At 42.6% G+C, this 26,375-nt stretch overlaps 1 protein-coding gene and 1 long non-coding RNA gene across 2 annotated transcripts in view; both read right to left on the reverse strand.

Annotated features, from left to right (window-relative positions):
- LOC311297727 (protein NLRC3-like) overlaps positions 1-26,375 on the reverse strand; it is an 89,803-nt gene that overhangs the window by 33,868 nt on the left and 29,560 nt on the right. Inside the window, exons 4-7 of the mRNA XM_084420147.1 lie at positions 4,192-4,275; positions 2,268-3,995; positions 1,275-1,346; positions 720-893 (exon numbers count right to left, since the gene is read on the reverse strand). Of these exons, the coding sequence (XP_084276273.1) occupies positions 720-893; positions 1,275-1,346; positions 2,268-3,995; positions 4,192-4,275 (2,058 nt within the window). The remainder of the gene's footprint in view (positions 1-719; positions 894-1,274; positions 1,347-2,267; positions 3,996-4,191; positions 4,276-26,375) is intronic.
- On the reverse strand, positions 15,938-23,537 carry LOC311297730. Its single transcript, XR_014628870.1, has 2 exons — positions 20,540-23,537; positions 15,938-19,703 (listed from the first exon to the last, which is right to left on the reverse strand). It is a non-coding gene; the product is annotated as an uncharacterized lncRNA (long non-coding RNA).

Consider the following 26,375-nt stretch of genomic DNA (forward strand, 5'->3'; position numbering starts at 1 on the left):
TAAGATTTCCATAGATATGGCGATATATTGTTATCGTGTGTTATTTTGGCCATGATAATCATGTAGTGATAAATCTGATATGGTGACAGTCCTGGTTCAGGTGAAACACACACCACTTCCCTCTTTTCAGCTGCACACACACATTTTGAGGAAATGCTCACGCTTTTGCAAGGGTCTGTTTGCACAAGCATTACAAGACAAGTTAATTTACACCAAACATTTGCGATTTAAAAAAACCCTCTTCACTGTAACCTGCATCTGTTGTCTAGTTTGTAGTTCGTCTGTTGCTTTAAATGTTAGTTTTACTTTCTTTTTGGGGATAATAATATTTGAAGATGTAAATGTTCCTCTTCAGGGAGACTCCTCACCGCTGCCTTTTACCGCCGGCAGGATCTGACGGTTCAAACAGGAATCTGTCGCTGAACCACCGGATGGGGCTTACGCCAAAGATATATTGTATGCACTATCTACATCAGGGATGGGCAACTTCAGTCCTGGAAGGCCACTGTCCTACAGAGTTTAGCTTCAACCCTAATCAAACACACCTGAACAAGCTAATCAAGATCCTCAGGATTACTAGAAAATTACAGGCAGGTGATTTTTTCAGGGTTGGAGCTAAACTCTGTAGTACACTGACCCTCCAGGACCGAAGTTGCCCATCCCTGATCTACATATTAATCCTTATTCACTCTGAGTCTTTATGGTTGAGATGATCTTACCACAGTTTCTCCAGTTTACAGTGAGGATTCGCCAGTACAGCAGAGATCAGCTTCACTCCTGAGTCTCCTAGTTTATTCTCAGCCACATCCAGACCTCTCAGGTTTGAGGGGTTTGATCTCAGAGCTGAAGCCAGAGCAGCACAACCTTCATCTGTGACACCACAATCCCACAACCTGTAGAGAACAATGACACACTCTCTTAGATCAAAACAGAACTTTTTTTTTCTTAATCGTGTTTATAGTTTGTGCAATATCTCTTTTTTTAAACAATGAATTCAATATGTCAACGAGTTTTCGAAGAGACAGTGTGTCTGACAGTGTCAAAGGAGAGAGGACCCAAATGCAAGAGGTGCAGGTTAACGGAGTGTATTCAGTAAATTCTCACACAAATATCATAAAAAACAGTTACATAGATCATTAATCAGGTCAGATAGGTGGAAGGTTTAAAAGTTGAAGTGTGACACACATATTATTTGTTAAACCATTAATTTATAATGTTTAAGTAAGAAATGTAATAATGTTTTAACAGTGATGCTTGTTCTCAGTGCTACTTACCGAGCTGTTCTAGTTGCTGTAACCACAGGCATCAGCTTCTGAAGAACTTCATCTCCTGTGCTATGCGTGACACTAATTGAAAATAAATAAATAAGTTAATTATTAATGCTAATAATAATAATAAAATAATAATTCATATTACAAGTAAACAATACATTATACCTTTCTAAATACTCTTTAATTAAACACTGCTTTATAAAGGACATCTGAAAAAGTTGTTTTAGTGTCTATAACTGTAGAAGCCTTGTATTCAGCAAATTGTGATAAAGAAAAATTATAATGAGACCTTCATTTATTTTCTTAATACTTCTCTTGTGGCCCATAGTGAAAAAATGCATAGCTTCATGAATCAAGAAGGGTTTTGTGTTAACCAAGTTGTCTTTGAAATGAGAAGTAAGCTAATCTAATCTTATATCCTCACAGCGTGTCAGTTATGCGATGATGTGCTATGAAATTATTGCAGGCCACCAGGAATGGCATCAAGGCGATTAACTGTTTTATCAAGTATATTTTGGCCGTTACATTATTAGTACATTATTGTCCGTTTAGTGTTCAGTGATTAATTTGCACAGAAACAAAAGATAAAATGTATGCCTTCATCTCCGAATACATTATTTGTGTCTTACATTTCATAATGAACTTTCCATCAGTTCTTTTACATGAATTGGAATGTATGCAAAGGATTGTGGAAGACTGAAGAACACAAAGGATCAACTTGATGCTTCCTTCAAAATGAGCTGAATTAAGGACATGAATTAAAGTCTGTCTTCAAAAGATCCGTCAAACTGAGACGGCCTTCAGAGTCGCTTGATGACGTGGCAGTCGAGATATGCAGCCTTACTAGGACACAGCCACGGTTTGAGAAACAACCGTAAATTGCAAGCAATATCCCAGAAATCAGTCTGTGCCCTGTGATTTAAACACCTCTGATCTCTGAGTTTCTCTTTGATCATAATGTTTTAGACTGTAATGATTGTACTCAGTATTACTTACTGATCTTTTCTGTCTCTAATTAAGCTGTTCAGGTCAAACTCCTGCAGTGTCTCCTCTGAGGACAACAACACAAAAACTAAAGCTGACCACTGAGATGAGGAGAGTTTCACATCACGTAATCCTCCAGACCACCTATGAGGTTCAGCTTCGTTCACTAGAGAAAGATCACCCAGTTCATTCAGACAGTGAAACAGATTTATGTATTTATTTGGAGAGGGATTCTCACTGATCTTTTCTTTAATATAGTTAACTGTTTTTTCATTGTTGTGAGAGCTGTTTGCTGTCTGTGTCTTTAGTTCTTGTAAGAGACTCTGATTAGACTCCACTGACAGACCCAGAAGGAAACGAAGGAAAAGGTCCAGATGCCCATTTTTACTGGCTAAAGCCTCATCCACAGCTCTCTGATGGAGATCAGATAGGGAAACTGTGTCTCCATTAGTTGGTTTGGTAATCTGGTCAAACACATTGATGCTATTGTTTATAAAGGAGAGATGCACATATAGAGCTGCTAGATGTTCCTGAATGCTCAGATGAACAAAACAGAAGACTTTCCCCTGACACAAGCCCAACTCCTCTCTGAAGATCTGAGTGCACAATCCTGAGTAAACTGATGCTTCTTCCACATCAATGCCACACTCTCTCAGGTCTTCCTCATAGAAGATCAGGTTGCCTTTCACAAGCTGCCGATAAGCCAGTTTCCCCAGTTTAACAATCATGTCTTCATCTTTCACTTTCTTCTCATAGTCCTTGTCATGTTTGATGTTGGTCTGAATGAGCAGGAAGTGTGTGTACATTTGAGTGAGAGTCTTGGGAATCTCTCCTCTCTCTGCTTCACTCAACATCTTCTCTAGAACAGTGGCTGAGATCCAGCAGAACACTGGGATGTGGCACATAATAAAGAGGCTCCTTGATGACTTCAGGTGTGTGATGATCCTGTCGGCCAGACTCTGATCACTGATTTTCTTCCTGAAGTATTCCTCCTTCTGTGGGTCACTGAAGCCTCGTACCTCTGTCACTCGATGGACACACTCAGAGGGGACGAGATCCGCTGCTGCTGGTCTGGAGGTGATCCAGATGAGAGCAGAGGGAAGCAGATTCCCCACAATGAGGTTCGTCAGCAGCTCGTCCACTGAGGCTGATTCAGTCACATCACACAACCTCACATCTCTCTGAAAATCCAGAGACAGACGACACTCATCCAGACCATCAAAGATGAACAACACTTTATACTCATCACTGGATATTTCCATTTCTTTGGTTTTAGGGAAAAAGACATGAAGAAGATCTGAAAGACTGAGTGTTATGTCCTTTATCAAGTTGAGCTCTCTGAAAGCAAGTGGAAATATGAGCTGGACGTCCTGATTCTCTTTCCCTTCAGCCCAGTCCAGGATGAACTTCTGCACAGAGACTGTTTTTCCAATGCCAGCGACTCCCTTTGTCAGCACAGTTCTGATGGGTTTGTCTTGTCCAGGTAAAGGTCTAAAGATGTCACTGCATTTGATCGGTGTGTCCTCAGTTTCTGCTCTCCTAGACTGTGTCTCAATCTGTCTCACCTCATGCTCATTATTGATCTCTCCACTTTCACTCTCTGTGATGTAGAGCTCTGTGTAGATCTCATTCAGGAGTGTTGGGTTTCCCTGCTTTGATATTCCCTCATACAAACACTCAAACTTCTTTCTCAGATTTGATCTCAATGTGTTGAGGACTTCGGCAGGTTTAGAGTCATTGCTGTAAGATTAAAATACCATATTATTACACAAGTTAGAGAAGTAAATAACCATAAATTACAAAACTATTTCTGGGACACAGAACGTCATTAGGTTTCTGAAATTCTACAGTTATTAATCGTGTGTTTGAGTGATGTGTGATGTGCGAATTGCAGCACCTAAAATTAAACAACAACAACAAAAATCCTAGATTTTACCTGAAACCAGGATACATGCTTTCATTAAAGTCTTGTGGTTGAATCACAGTTTTGTTTTTAACTGGTCTGGATGGAAGATCTGACCTAAAATCAGAATGAAGAGGGTAAAGAATCAGACACACTGATATTGATGTAATTGTGCCAATAACTGAGCAACAAACCAACAGCTTTAACAGTGTGCGAATGTATTAATAATACAAAACATTAGGGCTGGGTAAAAAATATAGATTCGTCGATTTAATATATGAGCGATTTAATATATTTAATCTATATCTCGAATAGATTCGAGAGCATTTTGCTAAATATATGCACCATATTACATATTCATTATAGTTTTTAATGTTCTTCAATATTTAATGCATGTTTGAATAAATCTGGCAAGTTTTTATGACAGCCACCATTGAAATGTTTATATTTCATATAACTTTATTATTATAAAAATAAATAAGTGTAATTTAAGTGTTTGTATACAAATCCGTTAATTTTTACCTTCAATATATAGTATGCTAATGAAGTCTAGTAGGCTACAACTGACTCCCATAGTTTACAGCACGTGTCAAACTCAAGGCCCGCGGCCCTATTCCGGCCCGCCACATTATTTTTTATGGCCCGCGAGAGCATATGGGTGTCTTAAAATTAGGGATGCAACTAAATTTAGGCTGCCGAAAATTTTCGGCCGAAAATAACATTTTCGCTTTTTGGCCGAAAGATACTAAAAAGCCGCCGCGCCCCTCCGTGTTCGGCGATGGTTTGACTCTGGCTCAGCGTGTTTTATGACTTTGCGTGCGAGTCCGCTTCCGAAGATGCATAACTTCAAAGTGCGTTCCGCTGTGTATGTGCGCTGTGCTCTCCGCTCCGTGTTCACAGCGCGTTCTGCTCAATGTTCAGCAAGTCCGCTAAAAAAAATGTGCCGACATGAAATTTCTCTGGACTTTTTGCAATAGTAGCACAAAGAAACCCAGCAATAGTGGGCAACACTGGTAAAATTACATGAATCATGACCCTCTCGTTCACTGGTCCTCTCCCTGCTCTGCTCATGCTCTGATAAAAATAGCTTTGTAGGACTATACTTAATTTTTTTATAATTGGTCAAAACATAAATCTGTTAAATCTGATTCTGCTGCATAGAACTGATTGAAGAATAATATATTGATATTTTATATTATTTTAATATAGGTACCAGTATTAGCCTTTTCACCATTTGTATCACTCCGCTTGTCAGTGTTTGCGCCACTTGCATCATTAAGCCAGTAGGTGGCAACAAGTGACTGTCTTTTTGAGTGAACAATTGAACTTTAAACTGATTAGTGCCAAAAACATTGATTAACTCAAGAAAGAAACAAGTTGCTGAAACCAATCTTTAATGCTAATATAAATTGCTCATTTGCCTCTGAACACAAAAAGATTGCACTGGTTTTTGATTGAAATGTAACATCTATGCAAAATAATCCTTTAAAGATTTCTCATTTAAGGCCATTCCTGTTTGGAATATGTGATTGTGTATTGTCAACAATAAGCAGAAACATTCTACATTTCCATTTTGTAGTGTGGATCATTCATTGCAACATTTATCCTCATTCTCATTTTTAAGATCTGTTATCTTAAATAATTTATGCTACTGCCCATTGACATGCTTTTAAAGCTATTGTTATCCACATTTTTTGGCCTTTAAACACCTTAAAATGCACATATGTAGGTCCAAGAAATCCAAATTTTACCAGGGGAGATAAATTTGATAAATATTATCAAATTTTATTATGTCCCTGAACCCCCCTAACTACCTCACATTTGAATAAGCATGACTGTGTGGTAATGTGTGCTGGTGTGGCTACAGTGTCAGGGCTGAATTTTTGAACCAGTTTGCCCCTGCATATATTCAATATACATTATTCTCTGTATATCAAATCATTATTACCCAGCCCCTGATGTTTCGGGATCATCCCCTGATGTTTTTAAAACCTAGAAACACCCCTGCAAATGCATATCCAATATTTGTAACTTTAATAAGTAATAATGAAATAAAGAGACAATATATTAACATTTTAAAAGTCTTACAGTTACAACCGGCCCTTTGAGGGCAGCCATAATGCTGAAGTGGCCCTCAGTGAAAATGAGTTTGACACCCCTGGTTTACAGCATTAGTTAAGAGATTTGTTTTCCTTTAGAAAATTTGCCATGTATTGTACCTGATATCCAAAATAATCAAAAGTGAATCGAATCGGAATCGAAATCGAATCGAATTGCAAGCTTGTGAATCGAAATCAAATCGAATTGCAAGCTTGTGAATCGAAATCGAATCGAATTGTGAAATTTGTATCAATACCCAGCCCTACAATACATAGAGCTTTACACAAGAGCACAATGATAATCATTAATAGACTGAAACTTAATGAAATAAAAAGCAGACAGACATATAAATGTTGTGCACTTTTACTGGTAACTTTTCTGTCTTAGGAAAGACCAGGGAGTATTGTTACACTTTTGAATGAACCTCTGTAACTCAGTGGTGTTTTTTTTTTTTTTTTTGGTGTTTCAAAATTTGATTATTATTATTTTGAGAAATTAACTTACTGGTTTGCAAATGGAACGCATGATTAAACATTTTTAACAAAGCGACAGAGAAACCGTTTTGGTTATGTAAGTAATCCTCGTTCCCTGAAGGGAGCCCTATCATCTTCAAGTGCCTACTGAACGAGGCAATGAACGCAGGTATAAACACAGAAGCTGACGCACGCACCTTTGTTTTTCGCTAAGGAGCCGAGATCGTGACGGCCTTACATCGATGGTCAGCAACGGTGGCGGCGGGACGTGACGTCTTCCATTCCCTCCTTCAGGGAACGAGAGTTACATACGTAACCGAGACGTTCCCTTTCAGTAGCTCACGTTCAACATTACGTCGATGTGACAACGTAATTGTGATCCCTATGGAAAATGCCACGGTAGCTGCCACATCCAGCACCCTATGCAAGTCTCTCAGACCCCCAACTGACTGGGGTGGAAGGCCTGCGTAAAGGGAGTTCGAACTGCTGTTCCGTTATAACCCACACAGTGGAACTCTTGGATAACACTGGGAAAGCGTGCCTTTCCAGCGGAGAGGGTTGCTGCGGAAGCCACATCCTGCCCGAAGGGAGGTAACATGTGGAGAATACACATATGAACTGGCCGGTTAAGGGCAGTACAACATATGTAATGTCACTGGGGTGGCACCAGAGAAGGGGGAGACTACACGGGACAGTGACTGCAGAACGGATTCTGCCAAGGGAAAGACATGGGCTCAAGACGAGAGAAACTCAAAGGGTTCGCCTAAGTGGGGAACTCAACTCGAGCATAAAGCGCACGTATCCGCTCCATGTAGAGGGGAGTGGCGCAGCAAGCCGACACTAGAGCGGGAACTTCGGTGTTACTGGCTGGTTGAAGTGAGCACACCGGAAGAAACCGGCTCAACTCGTAGGCTATAAAACCTAGCGAACGTGTTAGGTGTCGGTCAGCCTGCAGCTCTACAGATATCTGTCAGTGAGGTGCCATGTGCCAGCCCCCAGGAAGACGCGACACTCCTAGGCAAGGCACGTCTTGGGCTTCGTAAGAAAAGGCGATGGCATCCACAATCCAGTGGCCAATCCTCTGCTTGGAGAAAGCCTTTCTCCGTACTGATCTCCGTAACAGATGAAGAGCTGGTCTGAGGTCCAGAGGCTTTGCGCTCCTCATGCACCCCCGGGAAAAATGGCACTGGGGCGGCGCGCTGAGAACCAGAAACCAATCTTCCAACCGAGACAGTTCGGGACGCGGTGGAGTGTTCCACAAAAGCCCGACCTTCTCGGCGGCCCGGGAAAGCATAGCCGCCCATTCTGGATCAGACTCGGGCAACGTTATGCTCCCCGAAAGGGGTAACGCAGACGAATCTTCATCTCCAGAGGACTGAAGCTCCCCTCCTGTGGACTGAAGCAACTGTGGTCATCAGCTGGAGCCCCAAAGGCCCATGGCTGGATGCGAAGGACCGGCGCACTCCTTTGAAGGTTCCACCGGCTGCTGCATTTGAGAGGCGTGAGGGGCCCACGGAGACTGGCTCAGCGGGGAAGCCCTCACGGTAATCCTCAGATCACCCTGGCTAACTCTATTCTGGGGACCAGAACAGACACTAGATCGGGGCATAGGCTAGGGGACTGCACCCCCCACCCCCACCCCCCCTTGAGGTAAGTGAGTCTCGATCTTAATGCAGCCATAGTCATTTTCACTTTTTGTGAATTGAAAACAAAAAAGAAATACTCTCTGTGACTCTCACACAGTGCTGAGGCACCCAAGGAATGGCTGCTGTGTACTATGGACACTATGGGAAACGCCCACCAAACCGTCACAGTGCTCTTGCTGTGATAACAGCTTTGAGCTCACAACACCGACCAGTTGAGAGAGAGACAGAGAAAGAGATAGAGAGAGAGAGATCTTCAACGCACAGTAGAGTCTGCAGTTTCGAAGACAAAACAGAAAGCTCGGCTCTGAAGTGGAAGACAAAACTGTGTGTGTCCGCTTTCGTGTTTATACCCGCGCTGCGGGGCTGGGTATAAACAAATCCACAGTAGTAATTTTCACAGTAGTTCATTATTTGCATATGCAAAGCCTTGCCGGTTAAACATTTAATTTGCATACTGATGAACTGTTCTAACATGCGCTTTTCTGAGTGTACACACATGAAGCGCAGTGTCAAACAGTGACTGGATACTGGACTAAGTTATCTCTCAAGTCTTATTGGGCTAAACCTGTTAAATACACACAAGGTTTACTAATGTTGTTCCAAACCTGTATTAATTTCTTTCTTGTGCTGAACACAAAAGATATTTTGAAGAATGTGGGAATCCAAACAGTTGATGTACCCCATTGACTTCCATAGTAGGAAACAATGTACTATGGAAGTCACTGGGGATCAACAACTGTTTGGATACCCACATTCTTCAAAATAACTTTTATTTACATCAAAAGAAATCAATTTATTCAGGTTTAAATCAACTTGAGAGAGAAAATGAAGACAATTTTCATTTTTGGGGGAACTATCCCTTAAAGGTTAATAAAACAACAAAACACAAAGAGAAAATCTTTCACTGCTCCTGACTGAGAACTTAATTAGTAGCTTTAATAAGAATCAGTGTATAATTTTTACAGTGAACATCTAGTGTTTTATTTTTATACAGTGAAGTCTATTGTGGCGTTTTATGTTTATGTGTTTTATTTGTTAATTTCATTTATTTCTTGCTACTGTTAAATACTACTGTAACTGAAAAAAAAATAAAGCACTGTTTATTTCATTTGTATATTATGTTGTGTATATACAGTGGGTACGGAAAGTATTAAGACCCCCTTCAATTTTTCACTCTTTGTTATATTGCAGCCATTTGCTAAAATCATTTAAGTACATTTTTTTTCCTCATTATTGTACACACAGCACCCCATATTGACAGAAAAACACAGAATTGTTGACATCTTTGCACATTTGTTAAAAAAGAAAAACTGAAATATCACATGGTCCTAAGTATTCAGACCCTTTGCTCAGTATTTACTAGAAGCACCCTTTTGATCTAATACAGCCATGAGTCTTTTTGGGAAAGATGCAACAAGTTTTTCACACCTGGATTTGGGTATCCTCTGCCATTCCTCCTTGCAGATCCTCTCCAGTTCTGTCAGGTTGGATGGTAAACGTTGGTGGACAGCCATTTTCAGGTCTCACCAGAGATGCTCAATTGGGTTTAAGTCAGGGCTCTGGCTGGGCCATTCAAGAACAGTCACGGAGTTGTTGTGAAGTCACTCCTTCGTTATTTTAGCTGTGTGCTTAGGGTCATTGTCTTGTTGGAAGGTGAACCTTTGGTCCAGTCTGAGGTCCAGAGCACTCTGGAGAAGGTTTTCGTCCAGGATATCCCTGTACTTGGCCGCATTCATCTTTCCCTCGATTGCAACCAGTCGTCCTGTCCCTGCAGCTGAAAAACACCCCCACAGCATGATGCTGCCACCACCATGCTTCACTGTTGAGACTGTATTGGACAGGTGATGAGCAGTGCCTGGTTCCCTTTCAGTCGTTCACGTTCAACGTAACGTCAACGTGACGACGTAATTGGGATCACTTCAGGGAGCCCTATCAACTTCGAGTGTCTACAGAACGAGCCAATGAACGTTGGCGTGCGTGAATCGCGTCACGCACCCCCGCCCCGCAGCGCGGGTATAAACAGGAAGCGGGCGCACGCACACATTGTCTTTCACTTCGGAGCCGAGCTTTTGTGAGACTTCTCTCTACAAATCAGCCCTTGAAGACTTCAAATAGAGATCTACTCTGCCTACAGTGTTGGTGTGATGGCGCGATCAGCGGTGGCCGCGAGCATTGCAGCTCACAACTGCTGTTTTCACAGCACTATTGTTCTGTGTCTGTGTGTGTGTGTCGGTTCGGTGGGCGTTTCCTCGTGTGTTCGTTCACACCGCGGCTACCCCTGGGTGCCTCAGCACTGAAAGAGTATTTTTCTACCTTTTTTTTTTGTACTAAAAGAGCAACACAAGCGTGACCCTGCGTATTTTTCAAGATGTCATTCCGCTTGTGCGTTTCTGGATGCCGTCGTTCCCTGGCGTCAGCAGATGGCCACAGTAGTTGCCTCTCGTGTTTGGGCATTCAACATGCTGAGGCAGCTTTTGTGGATAGTTCATGTTCCCATTGCGGGAATATGACAATCTCAGCGCTTAGATCGAGACTCGCTTACCTCAAGGGAGGTGCAGTCCCCTCGCCTATGCCCCGATCTAGTGTTTATTCTGCCCCGCAGAATAGACCTACTTCGGTGCATGACCAGGGTGATCTGAGGGTTACCGTGAGGGCTTCCCCGTCGAGTCAACCTCCGCGGGCCCCTCACAAGCGCTGTTGCCATTGGGGCCCCTTAGAGAATGTCTTGGTCCTTCTCCGGAACGACCAACCGTTTCCTTTGGGGCGCCAGCTGATGACCAGATGTCGATCGCAGCATCGGAGGGGGAGCTTCAGTCCTCTGGAGATGACGACTCGGCTGCGTTGCCCCCTTCGGGGCGTGTAGCGTTGTCCGAGACCGATCCAGAATGGGCGGCTATGCTTTCCCGGGCCGCCGAGAAGGTTGGGCTTGCGTGGAACCCTCCACCACGTCCCGAACCTTCTCGGTTGGACGATTGGTTTCTCGGGGCGGGCCGTGCTGGTTCTCAGTACGCCACCCCGGCACATCCTGCCCCGGCGGACCGCTGCTGCTCCCACCCGTCAGCCGGCCACAGACCCTCCGTCTACTCGTCGCCGAGGTCGGCCTTCTGCGGTGTTCTCCGCTCCCGCTAAGCCCCAGCAGCAGCAGCAACCATCCAGGCCTCAGCGTGGAGCAAGCCGTAGGAAGCCGACCCCGCCCGTCCAGGCCGCTGCCAAACCAGGAGCCAAGCGACGGTGCAAACGACCCTGAGACGGGCGGCCCGGAGGTGGATCAAGTTGCTCTTCAGGAGATGGCGAAGGCGCCACTCCTTCCCCCGGTGGAGGGCTGGGCGGAGAATCTTTTGTTTCCTTTTCTTTTTGTTCCACCAGTGATACCCACATTTTCAAAAAAATAGCTATTTCTGAAACCTCTGGGCCCCAAGAGGGCGCGCTTGGCAGTCGACGACGCTGCCATGCCTTGTCACTCCCGAGACCCTCTTTCATTGCCAGCGAGCAGCAGTGGCTGTGTTCTGGATGCGCTGACGCCTCCGCACACTCACTCTGCCCTTCGACGGAAGCAAGTATGTGCTGCGCCACACACTCAGACCCCACTTCGGGCCGCTGTGCCGTCCGAGTCGGGTCCCTGCATTCCGCCGCGCTGCCCCACCCCGGATACGTCTGTGGTGCCGTTTCAGAGGCTCCTGGGGCATAAGGCATCTGCAGCTGCGGTTACGCCACTCGGATTGCTTCATATGAGGCCGCTCCAACACTGGCTCCACGATTGAGTCCCGAGATGGGCGTGGCAGAGTGGCTTGTGCCGGGTCCAAGTGACTCCGCACTGTCGCCAAACTCTCAGCTTGTGGTCGGACCCTTCATTCCTGCGGGCAGGTGTTCCCCTGGAACAAGTGTCCAGGCACTCTGTGGTCTCCACGGATGCCTCTACCACCGGCTGGGGGGCCACGTACAACGGGCATGCAGCTTCAGGTCTGTGGACGGGGCCTCAACGGCATTGGCACATCAACTGCCTCGAGTTGTTAGCAGTACGTCTTGCACTGAGCCGTTTCAAAACTCTGCTACTAGGCAAGCACGTACTGGTCCATACGGACAGCACTGCAACCGTTGCGTACATCAACCGCCAGGGTGGTCTACGCTCCCGCCGCATGTCACAACTCGCCCGCCATCTCCTCCTCTGGAGTCAGAAGCATTTGAGGTCGCTTCGTGCCGTTTACATTCCGGGCCTGCTCAACCATGCAGCCGACGAGCTCTCACGACAGCAGGTGCTACCGGGAGAATGGCGACTCCATCCCCAGGTGGTCCAGCTGATTTTCAGGCGCTTCGGGACCGCACAGGTAGATCTGTTTGCCGCCCCGGACACGTCTCACTGCCAGTTGTTCTATTCCCTGGCCGAGGGGACCCTCGGCACGGATGCTCTGGCACACAGCTGGCCCCGGGGCCTTCGCAAATATGCGTTTCCCCCAGTGAGCCTTCTTGCACAGACCTTGTGCAAAGTCAGGGAGGATGAGGAGCAGGTCTTGTTAGTTGCGCCGTATTGGCCCACCCGGACCTGGTTCCCGGAACTAGTGCTCCTCGCGACAGCCCCTCCCTGGCCCATGACTCTGAGAGAGGACCTGCTCTCTCAGAGACGGGGTGCCTTATGGCACCCGCGTCCAGACCTCTGGAAACTCCATGTCTGGTCCCTGGATGGGACGCGGAGGTTCTAGGTGACCTACCCCCTGCGGTAGTTGACACCATCACTTCCGCTAGAGCCCCCTCTACGAGGCGCCTCTATGCGTTGAAGTGGAACCTGTTCGGTGACTGGTGCTCCTCTCATGAGGTGATGAATCTCCAATCTTGCTCGATCAGAGCCGTGCTTTCCTTCCTGCAAGAAGGGTTGGAGCGAAGGCTGTCTCCCTCCACCCTTAAAGTGTATGTTGCCGCTATTGCCGCACATCATGATGCTGTTGATGGTAAGTCTTTGGGAAAGCATGACTTGATCGTCAGGTTCCTGAGGCGAGCGAGGAGACTGAATCCTCCTCGCCCACTCTCTATACCCTCTTGGGATTTGTCTCTGGTCCTTTCGGCACTTCAGAGACCACCCTTTGAGCCTCTGCAATCAGCTGAGTTAAAAATCCTGTCCTGTAAGACAGTACTCCTGGTTGCATTGGCCTCTATCAAGAGGGTAGGGGACCTGCATGCATTTTCGGTCGACAAATCGTGCCTAGAATTCGGCCCGGATAACTCTCACGTGATCCTGAGACCCCGGCCCGGATACGTGCCCAAGGTTCCTACCACTCCCTTCCGGGACCAGGAAGTGAACCTGCAAGCGACTGTGCTCTTAGGAACCTTAAGTGCAGCAGAAATTTTTTTGTAACCTTGGCCAGATCTGTGCCTTGCCACAATTCTGTCTCTGAGCTCTTCAGGCAGTTCCTTTGACCTCATAATTCTCATTTGCTCTGACATGCACTGTGAGCTGTAAGGTAGAGTTCTGCACTCCCGCGGGAGCCGCGGGACCCGACGCAAAACAGAGCGGCACGGGACAAATTTTGAAAGGTCATTGCAGGAGCGGGCGGGATGATGAAGGTGCACTTGCGGGTGCGGGCGGGGGGATGATACGCTGCACTCCCGCAAATTAAATATGAGTGTAAAGTAAAATATATAAATTATTAAAGTAGCGTACATAATTTGTAGTTGTGAGGGAGATTCTGTTTGGCAGCAATAAAAACGTTTTAAGCAGCCTAAACTTGGATGTTGTCGTTTGGGGTAGGGCGGGGCCTAATCTCACGCACACTTGTTTAGAGACAATTCCTTCCCGCTGCTCCGTGTTCGAATTCGAAAGCTTCAAGTTCAGAATAGACAGCATGGACGAGGAAAAGAGCACTTCTAGTGCTTCAGATATAGGCCTAAGCGCTTCAGATGTAAGCACTTCTCTAAAGAAAGGCACATTTAGGCCTACTAAAAAAAAAAAAATATCACCAAACCTCAAATCAGACATTTGGCAGTCTTTTTCGGTTGTGCATGATGGAGACAACTACCTTTTGCCTGCTGCGATAAATGCCAAAAGGTGTTAACATACAACGGACACAAATCGAAAAAAATTTCCAAGACCTTTCGTGAGACAGAAAGTGAACATACATCCTGCCTGCCGTCTTGCGGGCATTTGCGGGTGGGAGCGGGACATAATATCACAGATGCGGGCGGGAGCAGGACTAAAAATGACAAATCTTTGCGGGAGCGGGACTGAACACTGCGGGAGCGGGACTGAAAATTGTGTCCCGCGCAGGTCTCTACTGTAAGGTCTTATATAGACAGGTGTGTGACTTTCCTTATCAAGTCCAATCAGTATAATCAAACACAGCTGGACTCAAATGAAGGTGTAGAACCATCTCAAGGATGATCAGAAGAAATGGACAGCACCTGAGTTAAATATATGAGTGTCACAGCAAAGGTTCTGAATACTTAGGACCATGTGATATTTCAGTTTTTCTTTTTTAATAAATGTGCAAAAATGTCAACAATTCTGTGTTTTTCTGTCAATATGGGGTGCTGTGTGTACAATAATGAAGAAAAAAATGAACTTAAATGATTTTAGCAAATGGCTGCAATATAACAAAGAGTGAAAAATGTAAGGGGGTCTGAATACTTTCCGTACCCACTGTAATGTGTACCTTTTTGTTCTTACTTTGTTTATAACAAAAAAAAAAATAACAAAGTTTTTATCTTCGCCACTTTGGCCTAAATGTTTGACATTCTTTTTATTTTATATTTTGTTACATTGTAACCCAGTGGGCAATTGATGTTGAAAAAAAAAAGGTCAAATATGCAAATCAAAGTGACGTCAAAACCAATCCATGACATTGATTTGATGTAAACTTTTTGACCTGCATATTGATAAACCAATTTCAGTGTGGGTTTTAACTTTCTCTTTTCACCTAAAAAATATTCACCCAAACTGTGATCAGTTAGTTCCACAAGTCAGAGAAAAGATTACATAAACACTATTAGGTAGCAGAGGGCGCTCATGTACATTTTAGTGTTTAGTTGTAAGCATTTTCCGGGAAGGCCCCCAAAGCTGCATTCAGGTCTTGATTCTTGAAGCAAATTACTAGACAACTGACAAATATAATCCAGTTAGATTGGGGAATAGCGTTGGAAACATTACAAGCACATTATCAATATCACCTGATGAAGATTTACTATCCACATGTGCAGAATCATGTTGTGATTAGTCAGAATTTAACCACCAATACTTGACAATTTTCTTGAAAAAAACACTTTTTTCCGTCATCTGATAATTGTAACATGAGTGGAATTGGTTGCAAGATTGTAGTACCACACACTGTGTCTGAAAGGCAATCTCTTTGAAAGGTCTCTCAAAAGCAAACCAAAACCTGCAAAATATGGTACAAGACGAGACATATGAAAACCTGGTCTAAGTGTTGAAACAGCTGCACAACATGAGTAAGTGGCAAAAACACTTCTGTACTCGGCTCACAGGGGGGAAAGATAGGCAGTCAGGTAGGCAAACATTTTTTGGGGGGTCACAGTATTTTGGGAAAGGCTAAACAAAATGACAATACAATTACACAACAGGCTTTACAAGTTTTATTAAAACAGGAACAAATGGAACAACAGAAAGTTTTGTTACAGCATTAAAAAAAGAAATACCTGGGCAAATAGTTTTAAAGCAGGACCAATAAAAGGGGGGAAAAATCTGCAGAGGAGATGAGATCTGCATTTTTGGAGCCCGAGTGTGAAGATGAATAGTTCCAGCTTCATGCATACAAGAGTAAAAAAAAAAAAAAAAAATTCAACAGCACTCCCAATGAACAAAAAGTAAATTGCTATAAACACCGACTCAGTGATAGGCAGTCAGGGATAGAGTTTAAATATTTTCCATTTAAATATTGAGTGAGCCTTGGTCAGCAGCTTCAACAGTAAAGGGATATAATAAATTAACATATTGGAAACACTGTAATGTTGATTTCACTTGGCTATTATTTAGATATTAAAAGTAATTGTTAAGATAAAAAAAACTAAATAATAATTAACTGATAAATTGTTACAACTTTCACTCTACTGTGGTCTTAAGGGCTTTGTTGATCTTCTAATAGCTGGGTGTTGTGTTCCATGAAACTGTCATACATGTTTGGAGTGACATTAAGGAAAGTAAATAATGAACTAATTTCCATTTTGGTTTCACTATTCCTATAAACATTTTTGTCACTTGTAATAAAGAGTAAGCTGTATATGGGTTTATTATTTGCAGTTTCACCAAGAATTTGTTCAGCATGTGTCAAACAGGATTAACTAGTAGCCAGTTGGTTTGGTTTTGCACTCTTCCATGGACACTCAGAAACGTTAATGTTTAACTAAGCTCTGAGACTTGTGTTGTATTTCTTCTGCCTCTGGTAAAGAAAGTGTAAAGTAAAACCCCTTCTGCTCTTCTGTCTCAGTCTTTTCCATGGACTGGTGCTTTGTCGTGGCGGAACAGCTTGGTAGTCCCAATGACCCTGAGAGCTAAGCTGGCAGGGGCCTTGTACTCCTTGTAGCTTCAAGCAAGCCAGACAGGTCAAAGGCGAGAGACCAGACGAAACCCAGTCCACCCTGCTAGCCTGGCAGCAGGGGCTGGTATGCTGAGTATCAGAGAGCGCTTGTTGTCACAGCACCTGAGTCGGTCTGTCTCAGCTCCCCAGTGAGCAGAAGAGCACCTCGCCAATGTTCACGGGGCAATAGACCTAGTTAGGTGGTCACTGTGGGGCAACTCATAACTACACCAACCGTCACACACCTGTGTTCCGTTCCGAATCTGTAGCATTGAGTCCAGAGGTGGAAGTTTGACCTGGGCACGCATCCTTTCACTTAATATTTGTCCGGGTGCTCTCTACTATGAGCATCTCATCTCTCCATTATGACGTCTAACATGCAGCCACTTGGGCAATAAGCTTTCCGAGTCTGTGTCGCCGTTTTTTCCCGGGAGCGGCATAAGACAGCCGGCGTAAACTCTCCGGTATAGAGAACTCAAATGGTGGAGCAAAGGTACTTGACTCTCTTAGATCCTGTTTGATCAGAGTTTCGAATAGTGAGTAATGTTTGCTTGTCATAGACCAATGAGGTTGAGACATGTTGAAAGATCAGAGAAAAACAAAAAAACAATTACAAACAACCAGGCAAGCTGCAGACGGCAAGCCATACACGCCGGCGCCATCAACATCCTGTTTCTGTGCTGCAACATCAACGTTCTAAGCGCTGGCACCAACTTGACCATGTACTGGTGAAGCGTGAGCATTTGAAGGAAGTAACACACTACCGATCACTGCATTCAGCAGATTGTGTCACTGATCACGCCCTTCTATGTTGCAAACTAAGGATGGTCCCAAGCAAGTTTCATTACACCAGGCCCAGGCCTACTCCTCGTCTGGATGTTTCTGCAACCCATGCTCCTGCGTCGCATCATGCGTTCAAGGAACTACTTGCTTCTAGCTTTGACTCCTCACCTCCTCATGCGGAGGTCACGGCTGCCTGACAGCACTTCCACTCTTTTACCACAAAGGCTGGATTCTCCATCTTTCGAAAGCGATCCAGATCCCTGTCTGACTGGTTCAAAACCCATGCCAGCCTGCTCCTACCTGCAATTGACTCTAAGCTTTCAACAAGACTGCCCTACTTGCAGCATAACACTCTCTCAAATAAGGCATGTCCAACGGGTCACTCGCACAGCCATGCAGGCTTACTGGAGCACACTGTGTGACCGTATTGAGTCAAGTGCATCAACTGGAAACATCCGAGGTGTCTTTGAAGGTCTGAAAGAAGCCTTGGGCCCAGTCCCTAAAAAATCCTCTCCATTCTGTTCCCTATCAGGCGAACTTCTGACTGATTTGGAATCTCAATTGGCGAGATGGGCAGAGCACTACAGCCTTCTCTATGCTCAGCCTGTCACAGCCAACACACTGGCAATAACTACTGCTGTTCCTGAGCTACCCCATGTCTGATCTGGATGCAGATATTACCATCGAGGAAGTCAAATCTGCAATTAAAGCACTGAAAAATAACAAGTCTCCCGGAGTCTCCAGAAAAATGGAGCGCAACTGGAAGAAAAACAAAACTAGAGGTATTTCGCATTTCATGGAAATAGAGCACGATTGCATACAGAGAGGCCTTTAAAGCGGCCAGATCTGCTTATTTTTCAACCTTTTTAGAAGAAAACAAACAAAACCCTAGGTATTTATTTGATACAGTGGCTAAACTAACGAAAAATAAAGCTTCAAACCCAGACGTTTCCAAGCAGCACAGCAGTAATGACTTTATGAACTTCTTCACTTATGAGATTGATAATATCAGGGAGAAAATTATAACCGTGCAACCGTCTACTACTACAGTATCACATCAGGCAGTGCATTATAGTCTCCCTAAGGAAAAATTGTATTCATTCATTGCTATAGAAGAGGAAGAATTCTATACCGACTAAGCTACTGAAAGAGATGCTTCCAGAGGTCATAGATCCTCTTCTTAATATCATTAATTCATCTTTGTCATTAGGATACATACCAAAAACTTTTAAGCTGGCTATGATTAAACCACTTGTTAAAAAAACACAACTTGATCCTACAGAATTAGTCAATTACAGGCCAATCTCGAATCTACCTTGTGTCAAAGATACTAGAAAAGGCGGTATCCTCACAACTATGTTCCTTTTTAGAAAGAAATGATATCTGCGAGGATTTTCAGTCAGGATTTAAACCGTACCATAGTACTGAGACAGCTCTCATTAAAGTCACAAATGATTTGCTCTTATCATACGATCGTGGTTATATCTCTCTATTAGTGTTACTCAATCTTAGTGCTGCATTTGATACTACTGACCACAACATTCTTTTAAAGAGACTCGAAAATTATGTTGGCATTAGTGGAATTGCATTAGCATGGTTTAAATCATACTTATCTGACCGTTATCAGTTTGTAGCAGTAAATGCATTGATCATTGATCTTATCGATCAAAAGTTCAGTATGGTGTACCACAAGGCTCAGTACTAGGACCGTTGCTTTTCACTCTGTACATGCTACCCTTGGGAGATATCAATAGGAAACATGGAATTAGTTTTCACTGTTATGCTGATGATACTCAGCTCTATATTTCTTCACGCCCTGACGAAACTTACCAATTCACAAAATTAACGGAATGCATAGGTGATGTAAAATTTTTTTTTTCTATTTAGCACCAAAACTTTAGAACAGTCTTCCAAACACTGTCTGGGCAGCAGACACACTTGGTCAGTTCAAATCTAGACTAAAAACACATCTCTTTGACCTAGCATACACAACACATTATAGACTTAATTCAATTAAAGGGATACTCCACTTTTTTCGGAAATATGCTCATTTTACATCTCCCCCAGAGTTAAACAGTTGAGTTTTACCGTTTTAGAATCCATTCAGCCGAACTCCGGGTCTGACGGTACCACTTTTAGCATAGCTTAGCACAGATCATTGATTCTGATGAGTCCAGTAGCATTTCTTTCAAAATGACCAAAGAGTTTCAATATTTTTCCTATTTAAAACTTGACTCTTCTGTAGTTAAACCGTGTACTAAGATCGACGGAAAATGAAAAGTTGCGATTTTCTAAGCCTATATGACTAGGAACTACTCTCATTCCGGCGTAATAATCAAGGAACTGTGCGGCTGTTCCATGAGTGCAGCAGGCGTAATGATATGACGCAGCGCCTGAAAATAGGTCTAATAGGTTAGACAAACTTAGTCCCGGTCACGTTGGAAGAAGTTACCGGGCTGGGGACTATTTTCAGGCGCTGCGTCATATCATTACGCCTGCTGCACCCATGTTACGGCCACATAGTTCCTTGATTATTACGCTGGAATGAGAGTAGTTCCTAGCCATATAGGCTTAGAAAATCGCAACTTTTCATTTTCCGTCGATCTTAGTACACGGTTTAACTACAGAAGAGTCAAGTTTTAAATAGGAAAAATATTGAAACTCTTTGGTCATTTTGAAAGAAATGCTACTGGACTCATCAGAATCAATGATCTGTGCTAAGCTATGCTAAAAGTGGTACCGTCAGACCCGGAGTTCGGCTGAATGGATTCTAAAACGGTAAAACTCAACTGTTTAACTCTGGGGGAGTTGTAAAATGAGCTTATTTCCGAAAAAAGTGGAGTATCCCTTTAAGTCTTACTATAATTCAATGTTAGGCTGCATAGATTAGGTCAGCCGGAACCGGGAACACTTCCCATAAATCCTGATGTACTCGTTACATCATAAGAAGAATGCCGTCTACGCTAATATTAGTCTCTCTGTTTATCCCGAGGTTTACTGCAGTCCGCCGGATCCAGGCTGTATCCAGATCTGATGAAGGACCTGTGCCTGGACGCGACAACAACGCAGTCCTGAAGTGTCAACTAGTCTCTCCCCTGTGAAGGCCTCCCTCCCTTTACCTCTCTACAGATAAAGCATTGTCGGGATAATCTCGGTTCGCGTGGCTACGCAGAAGCGATAAAAATTCTGTATTATAAATTTTAAGGCCAGACAAGTAGTTTGTTGAGGGTTGATTTGTAGGGAAGGACTACATGCCTGCGCACATATATTCAAACGCGCAATACCTATAGACTGACCTCGTAATGTGCATGTGCACACCATCTGCGTACTCACTGGTTCACGTTTTTGAAGTTTGCAAAGAAAGAACTTAAGAGTTTTCTGTTAAAACGGTGTCGTGTTAGCGCCCCCTAAGTTAATAACTAATTATCGTTGCAACGGAAATGAATCAATCTAAAATTAACTTTAGCTGGACAATAACTTTATTCTAGAGCTGCTGTAAAGCCAAAACAATCTGTTACTTTAATTTCCTATTATCAATGTAAAGCCGCTTTGGAACAATCTACATTGTTAAAAGGGCTATATAAATGAAGATGACTTGACTTGACTTGACTTGACTTGAGCTGACGGCCTCCCCCCTGAGGCTTATAAGGCAGGGGGTGATGTTCTTGTCTCTGTCCTACATCATCTGGTTGTGATGTGCTGGAACATTGGATATCTCCCAGATGTCCTTAGAGATGCCAACATTATCACCATCTATAAAAACAATGGGGACTGTGCAGAATGTAACAACTTCAGAGGAATATCTCTGCTCAATCTTGCTGGCAAGATATTTGCTCGCACTATTCTAACACGTCTACAAATCCTTGATGACCGTATCCTCCCTGAAAGCCAGTGTGGGTTTTGTGTTGGCCGTTCCATAGCAGACATGGTGTTCTGTGTTCGTCAACTACAGGAAAAGTGTATTGAACAGCATAAACCTCTGTTCTTGGTGTTTGTAGACTTGATCAAGTCCTTTGACTACGTTAGTCGATCTGGACTTTTCCTCATCCTACAAAGACTTGGCTGCCCTCCAAAGTTACTGAAGGTGATCACTGAGTTTCATGAGGGCATGAAGGCAACTGTACAGTCTGAAGGCACTCGCTCTGACGAGTTCCAGATAAGGTGTGGGGTAAAGCAGGGATGTGTCCTTGCTCCTACCCTCTTCGGAATTTTCTTCTCTGCCCTACTACGCAGTGCCTTCCCTGATGACTAAAGTACGCCATGTTCTGGTACATAAGCTGCTTTATGCTGATGATGCTGCCTTTGTTGCCCACTCAGAGGCAGATCTACAACTACTTTGCTCATCTTTTGCCGCTGCATGTCTAGAGTTTGGTTTGCAGATTAGTCTTAAAAAGACAGTTATCCTTGCCCAACCAGCAACCCTAAACCCTACAGTATACATTAACAACACATGTCTATCTGTGGTAGACAAATTCACCTACCTGGGTTCCACAGTATCAAACAACAATAACCTTGACGCAGAGCTTGACATGCGTATTGGGAAGGCATCATCAATGTATGGAAAATTGAGCAAGCGTGTCTGGCACAACAAGAACCTCTCATTGCTCCTCAAAGTCTGTGCAGGGTTTTTCCTACATTGAAAATTTTTTGGCGGCCGCCAAAACGATTTTTGGTCCCGCCAAAGCCTTATTTGATCTGTAATTGGGTTTTGTGAGTGAAGCAGGCTACTGACGGAGTGACGGAGAGAACGATCACAGCGCCCCACCCCCGCGTGGGCACTCTCCGTCTTCAGTTCTGTCTTTGCTCTCTCCCTCGCATCAAAATCAACTGATCCTAAAGGTCGGAAGACCGAATCCATGTTTCACGTGGTGCATTCGGAGAATATTTTTGCTGAATTAGCGCTGGGTCTGAATTTCAGTCAAAAAAAAGTTGCCTTATCTTCTCTTACAACTTGTGACAAGCATTCCGCACATGCAGCTGACATAACTTTAAATAAACGCAAAAAAAAAGAAAAAAGTTTGAAGTGTTTTTTGTGTGTGTGTGTGAGTGTGTGTTGACAAATCTTTCTTGATGTCCTAACAGCCAGGATTCCCACACAACACGTCCGCTAAAGTCCGATTCGCGACCTAATGACTCCTTTGAGCCGAGGGACGGGACACTGCAGTTCACAAAGGTTCATAATTTGCATGTGCTTTAATGCCGTCGGTTAAACATTTAATTTGCGTGCTGATGCGCTGTTCTCAACGCATGCGTTTCTCAGCGCGTGCATGTGAAGCTCACATGCACTAAAAGCCTGTCTACCAGCGCCTGGATACTGGACTAAGTTATCTTTCGAGTCTTATTGTGCTTATACAGTTAAATACACACAAGGTTTACATAAAGTCGGTTATGTCTAAAGTGAAAGCAAACTGGAGAAAATTGAGTAAATCTGCTTGTCAAATGTGTTAGACGCGTCGCGCGCAGCTCTTAAAGAGACAGTAGCAATAGTAAACACGCTGCCACTTGTCCTTAAAGGGATAGTTCACCCAAAAATATAACTTATCTCATCATTTACGCACTCTAATGTTGTCTTGTTCCAAACCTGTATTAATTTCCTTCTAATATTTTCTAATATTTTTCTAATATTAATATTTTGAAGAATGTGGCTAAACAGTAGCTGGTCCCCATTGACTTAGGACCATAGGAGAAAAATATACTATGGTTGTCACTGGGGTACATCAACTGTTTGGTTACCCACATTCTTCCAAATAACTTCTATTTTTAACAGAAGAAAGAAACTTATTCGAGTTTAAAACAACTTGAGAGAGTAAATTATGACAATTTGAATTTTTAGGAGATCTATTCCTTTAATGTTAATAAAACAACAAAATGCAAAGAGAAAATCACTCACTGCTACTGACTGATAACTTTAAGTAGCTTTAATAAGTATCAATGTATAATTTATAGAGTGAAGTCTATGTTTTGTTTTATTTTCATATTTGTTCATTTAATTACTTTCTTCAATGCTACTGTTAAATACACCTACTGTAGCTGAAAACATAAAGCACTGTTTATTTAATTTGTATATTAAGTTGTGTATGTGTAATGTGTATCTTTGATCTTAATATTTAATAACAAAGAAAATAATGACAAATATTTTTATATTTGCCCCTGTCTGCCATTTTTTTTTTTTTTTTACCTGAGGATTTGTTTTTAAAATATGGACATTAGTTTGGCTGTAATGCTCAGTCACAAAATAGTAAAACCAACATAAAAAAGAATCGTGATAAAATCGTGAATCGTGATTTTCCTGAAAAAAAAAATCGTGATATGATATTTTTGGCATATCGCCCATCCCTATGATGACATGGGCGCCCCCATCTGCGTTTTAAAGACATCATTAAGAGGGATCTTCAGGCCTTCTCCATCAACCTGGACAACTGGGAGGCACTTGCAAATGACAGACCCAACTGGTGCGCAGCAATCAACAACGGCCGCAGGGACTCTCAGGAGGCCTACAAGTCATTTCTGGAAAAGAGACGCTCAAAACGGGAAGCAGCTCGTCGCACCCGACATGAACGGCCATAGTAAAGTAAAACTCCTTCTGCTCTTCCTTGTCAGATACCCTGTTTATCTGTTGTGAACACACTTGCGTGTGTGTTGGACTGAGTATGTTTATGCCCCATTCAACTACGCCACTGCTGAATGCATATAGAGGAAACACTCTTTTGTATCATTCACCAGCTTTCACCCATCTGTGCCTTTCCTGTAATGCAGACACTTGGTACTTCCAAACCGGCCAAATGAGGAAATCTTTAAACAGATGAACACCTGTAAAATAATGATAGGAGATTAAATGAATAATGGTAATAATAATAATCATCATCATCATCATCATCATCATCTACAGGTAAAAAAACAGGGGCCTATTCTTTATACGTGGATTCAATTAGGATTAGTTATCAGGATTTTACTGTTGACAATTTGAGATGATCAAGGATCGTTAGGTTCTTCGTAGTCAGCTAACTCAAACTTGCTCAGGCTTATTTGACAGAAACAAGATTAGAATGTGTCTTTTTTAAAGATTTTTCATGTCAGTTTGTCATGTGTCGTAGCCTATTTGTGAATTAAGGCGACGCGGTCCAATGTCGGTGTTATGTATGTCAAAAAACCTAAATCCTAATTTGTGTTCACAATCATTCAACTAATCATAATAATATAAAAATGCCAAGAATAAACACATTAATACGTGTACATTATTCTATGTATCTTTTTATCTTTGTATGTATCTAACTCTGAAATTATATTATTCAACCAAGACTTTTTCTCATGACTTTTCCCTCTTTAAAATTAAAGTTGTAACGTCTTTCGATACAATACCTGATTAAAATACCTTGTTAACATGAACTAATAATGAACTGCACTTCTACATTAATATGTGTTAATGTTAATTTCAACATTTACTAATACATTCAAATAAAAAATTTTACTTGTTAACTTTAGTAGGTCTATGCACTGTGAACTAACATGAACAAACAATGAATTGCTGTATTTCTGTTAACTATCACTTAATTGAACGGCCATTCACTGCCATTATAAAGCTTGGAAGAGGCAGGAAATTTTTATAATTACTCTGATTTCTAACGATAGAGATTATATACCATGCTATGGTATACTGTCATACCGCCCAGTCATAATGTGCGGTATGGGTGGGGCAATGACAATAATTTCCATATTAAAAACCTAGAAAATATGGTTTCAGATGGAGTAAGTAATAGTTTATAGTTCATTTTTGAATATAAAAGCACTTTCATTTTAGGGTGGTCTATTTAAATGCATATTTCAACCACTTACACAATTATTTATTTTTTCCTATCAGATTACCTATCTGGGTCTGGTTGGTGGCTTTGACCTGGATAACACCGTGTGGAGAGTGCTGAAAGGCACTTTTACAACTGCTGTGGCACGTTGATGAATTTGAGAGAAGTCAATGGGAAGATTGGTGTCCAACGCCTGGTCGTAAAGGAAGTTGTCATTGGTGAGACCTTTTTTAGAAGTCACTTTTATTTGTATTGCACTTTGCACAATACACAACTTTTCAAAACCGCTTTACAGAACATTGTATTTTTATTTCTGTTATCTCAGTAATAGTAATAGTCACAAATTCATGCCGTATGACTTAGTGCAGGCGCTAACGGCTCCAGGTTTATCTCGTAAATTACCCCACTAATAATGCCCAGAATGGTACCAAACTTCTACAGTAGTACAAATAGGTTCTGTACTCAAAAACCGAGGCATTGGAAAGTTTGTAAGTACATCAGGAGTTTATTTAAATAACACTTGCCTGACGGCGAATGCTACTGCTAACACGGATGTTGAGGTCACTTCAGTATTTTGGGAAAAGCATGTAAAAGTCCTCACAGAAAGTGATGCGTAAGGATGAAGTGTATTATTGTTTATCAGAAGCAATCGAAATATTATTGTAATGTTGTTGTTATTATGAATGCATTATAAATAAATAAAAATTATTTACAGTATTTATAATTATTATTTAATAATAATTACAGGGCATGGGGTTAGCTATTCTGGTTTTCCCTCTTTTTTTGTCATTACCTGATCACATCCGTGGCTCACTTAAGTGACTGCATTTTTTTATTTATAAGTTTTTTGTTTTGTTTTTAAAGAAAGTTATTTTTTATATATTGTGAATCATATCG

This window comes from Rutilus rutilus (assembly GCF_951802725.1).
Source record: "Rutilus rutilus genome assembly, chromosome: 9".
Taxonomy (NCBI): domain Eukaryota; kingdom Metazoa; phylum Chordata; class Actinopteri; order Cypriniformes; family Leuciscidae; genus Rutilus; species Rutilus rutilus.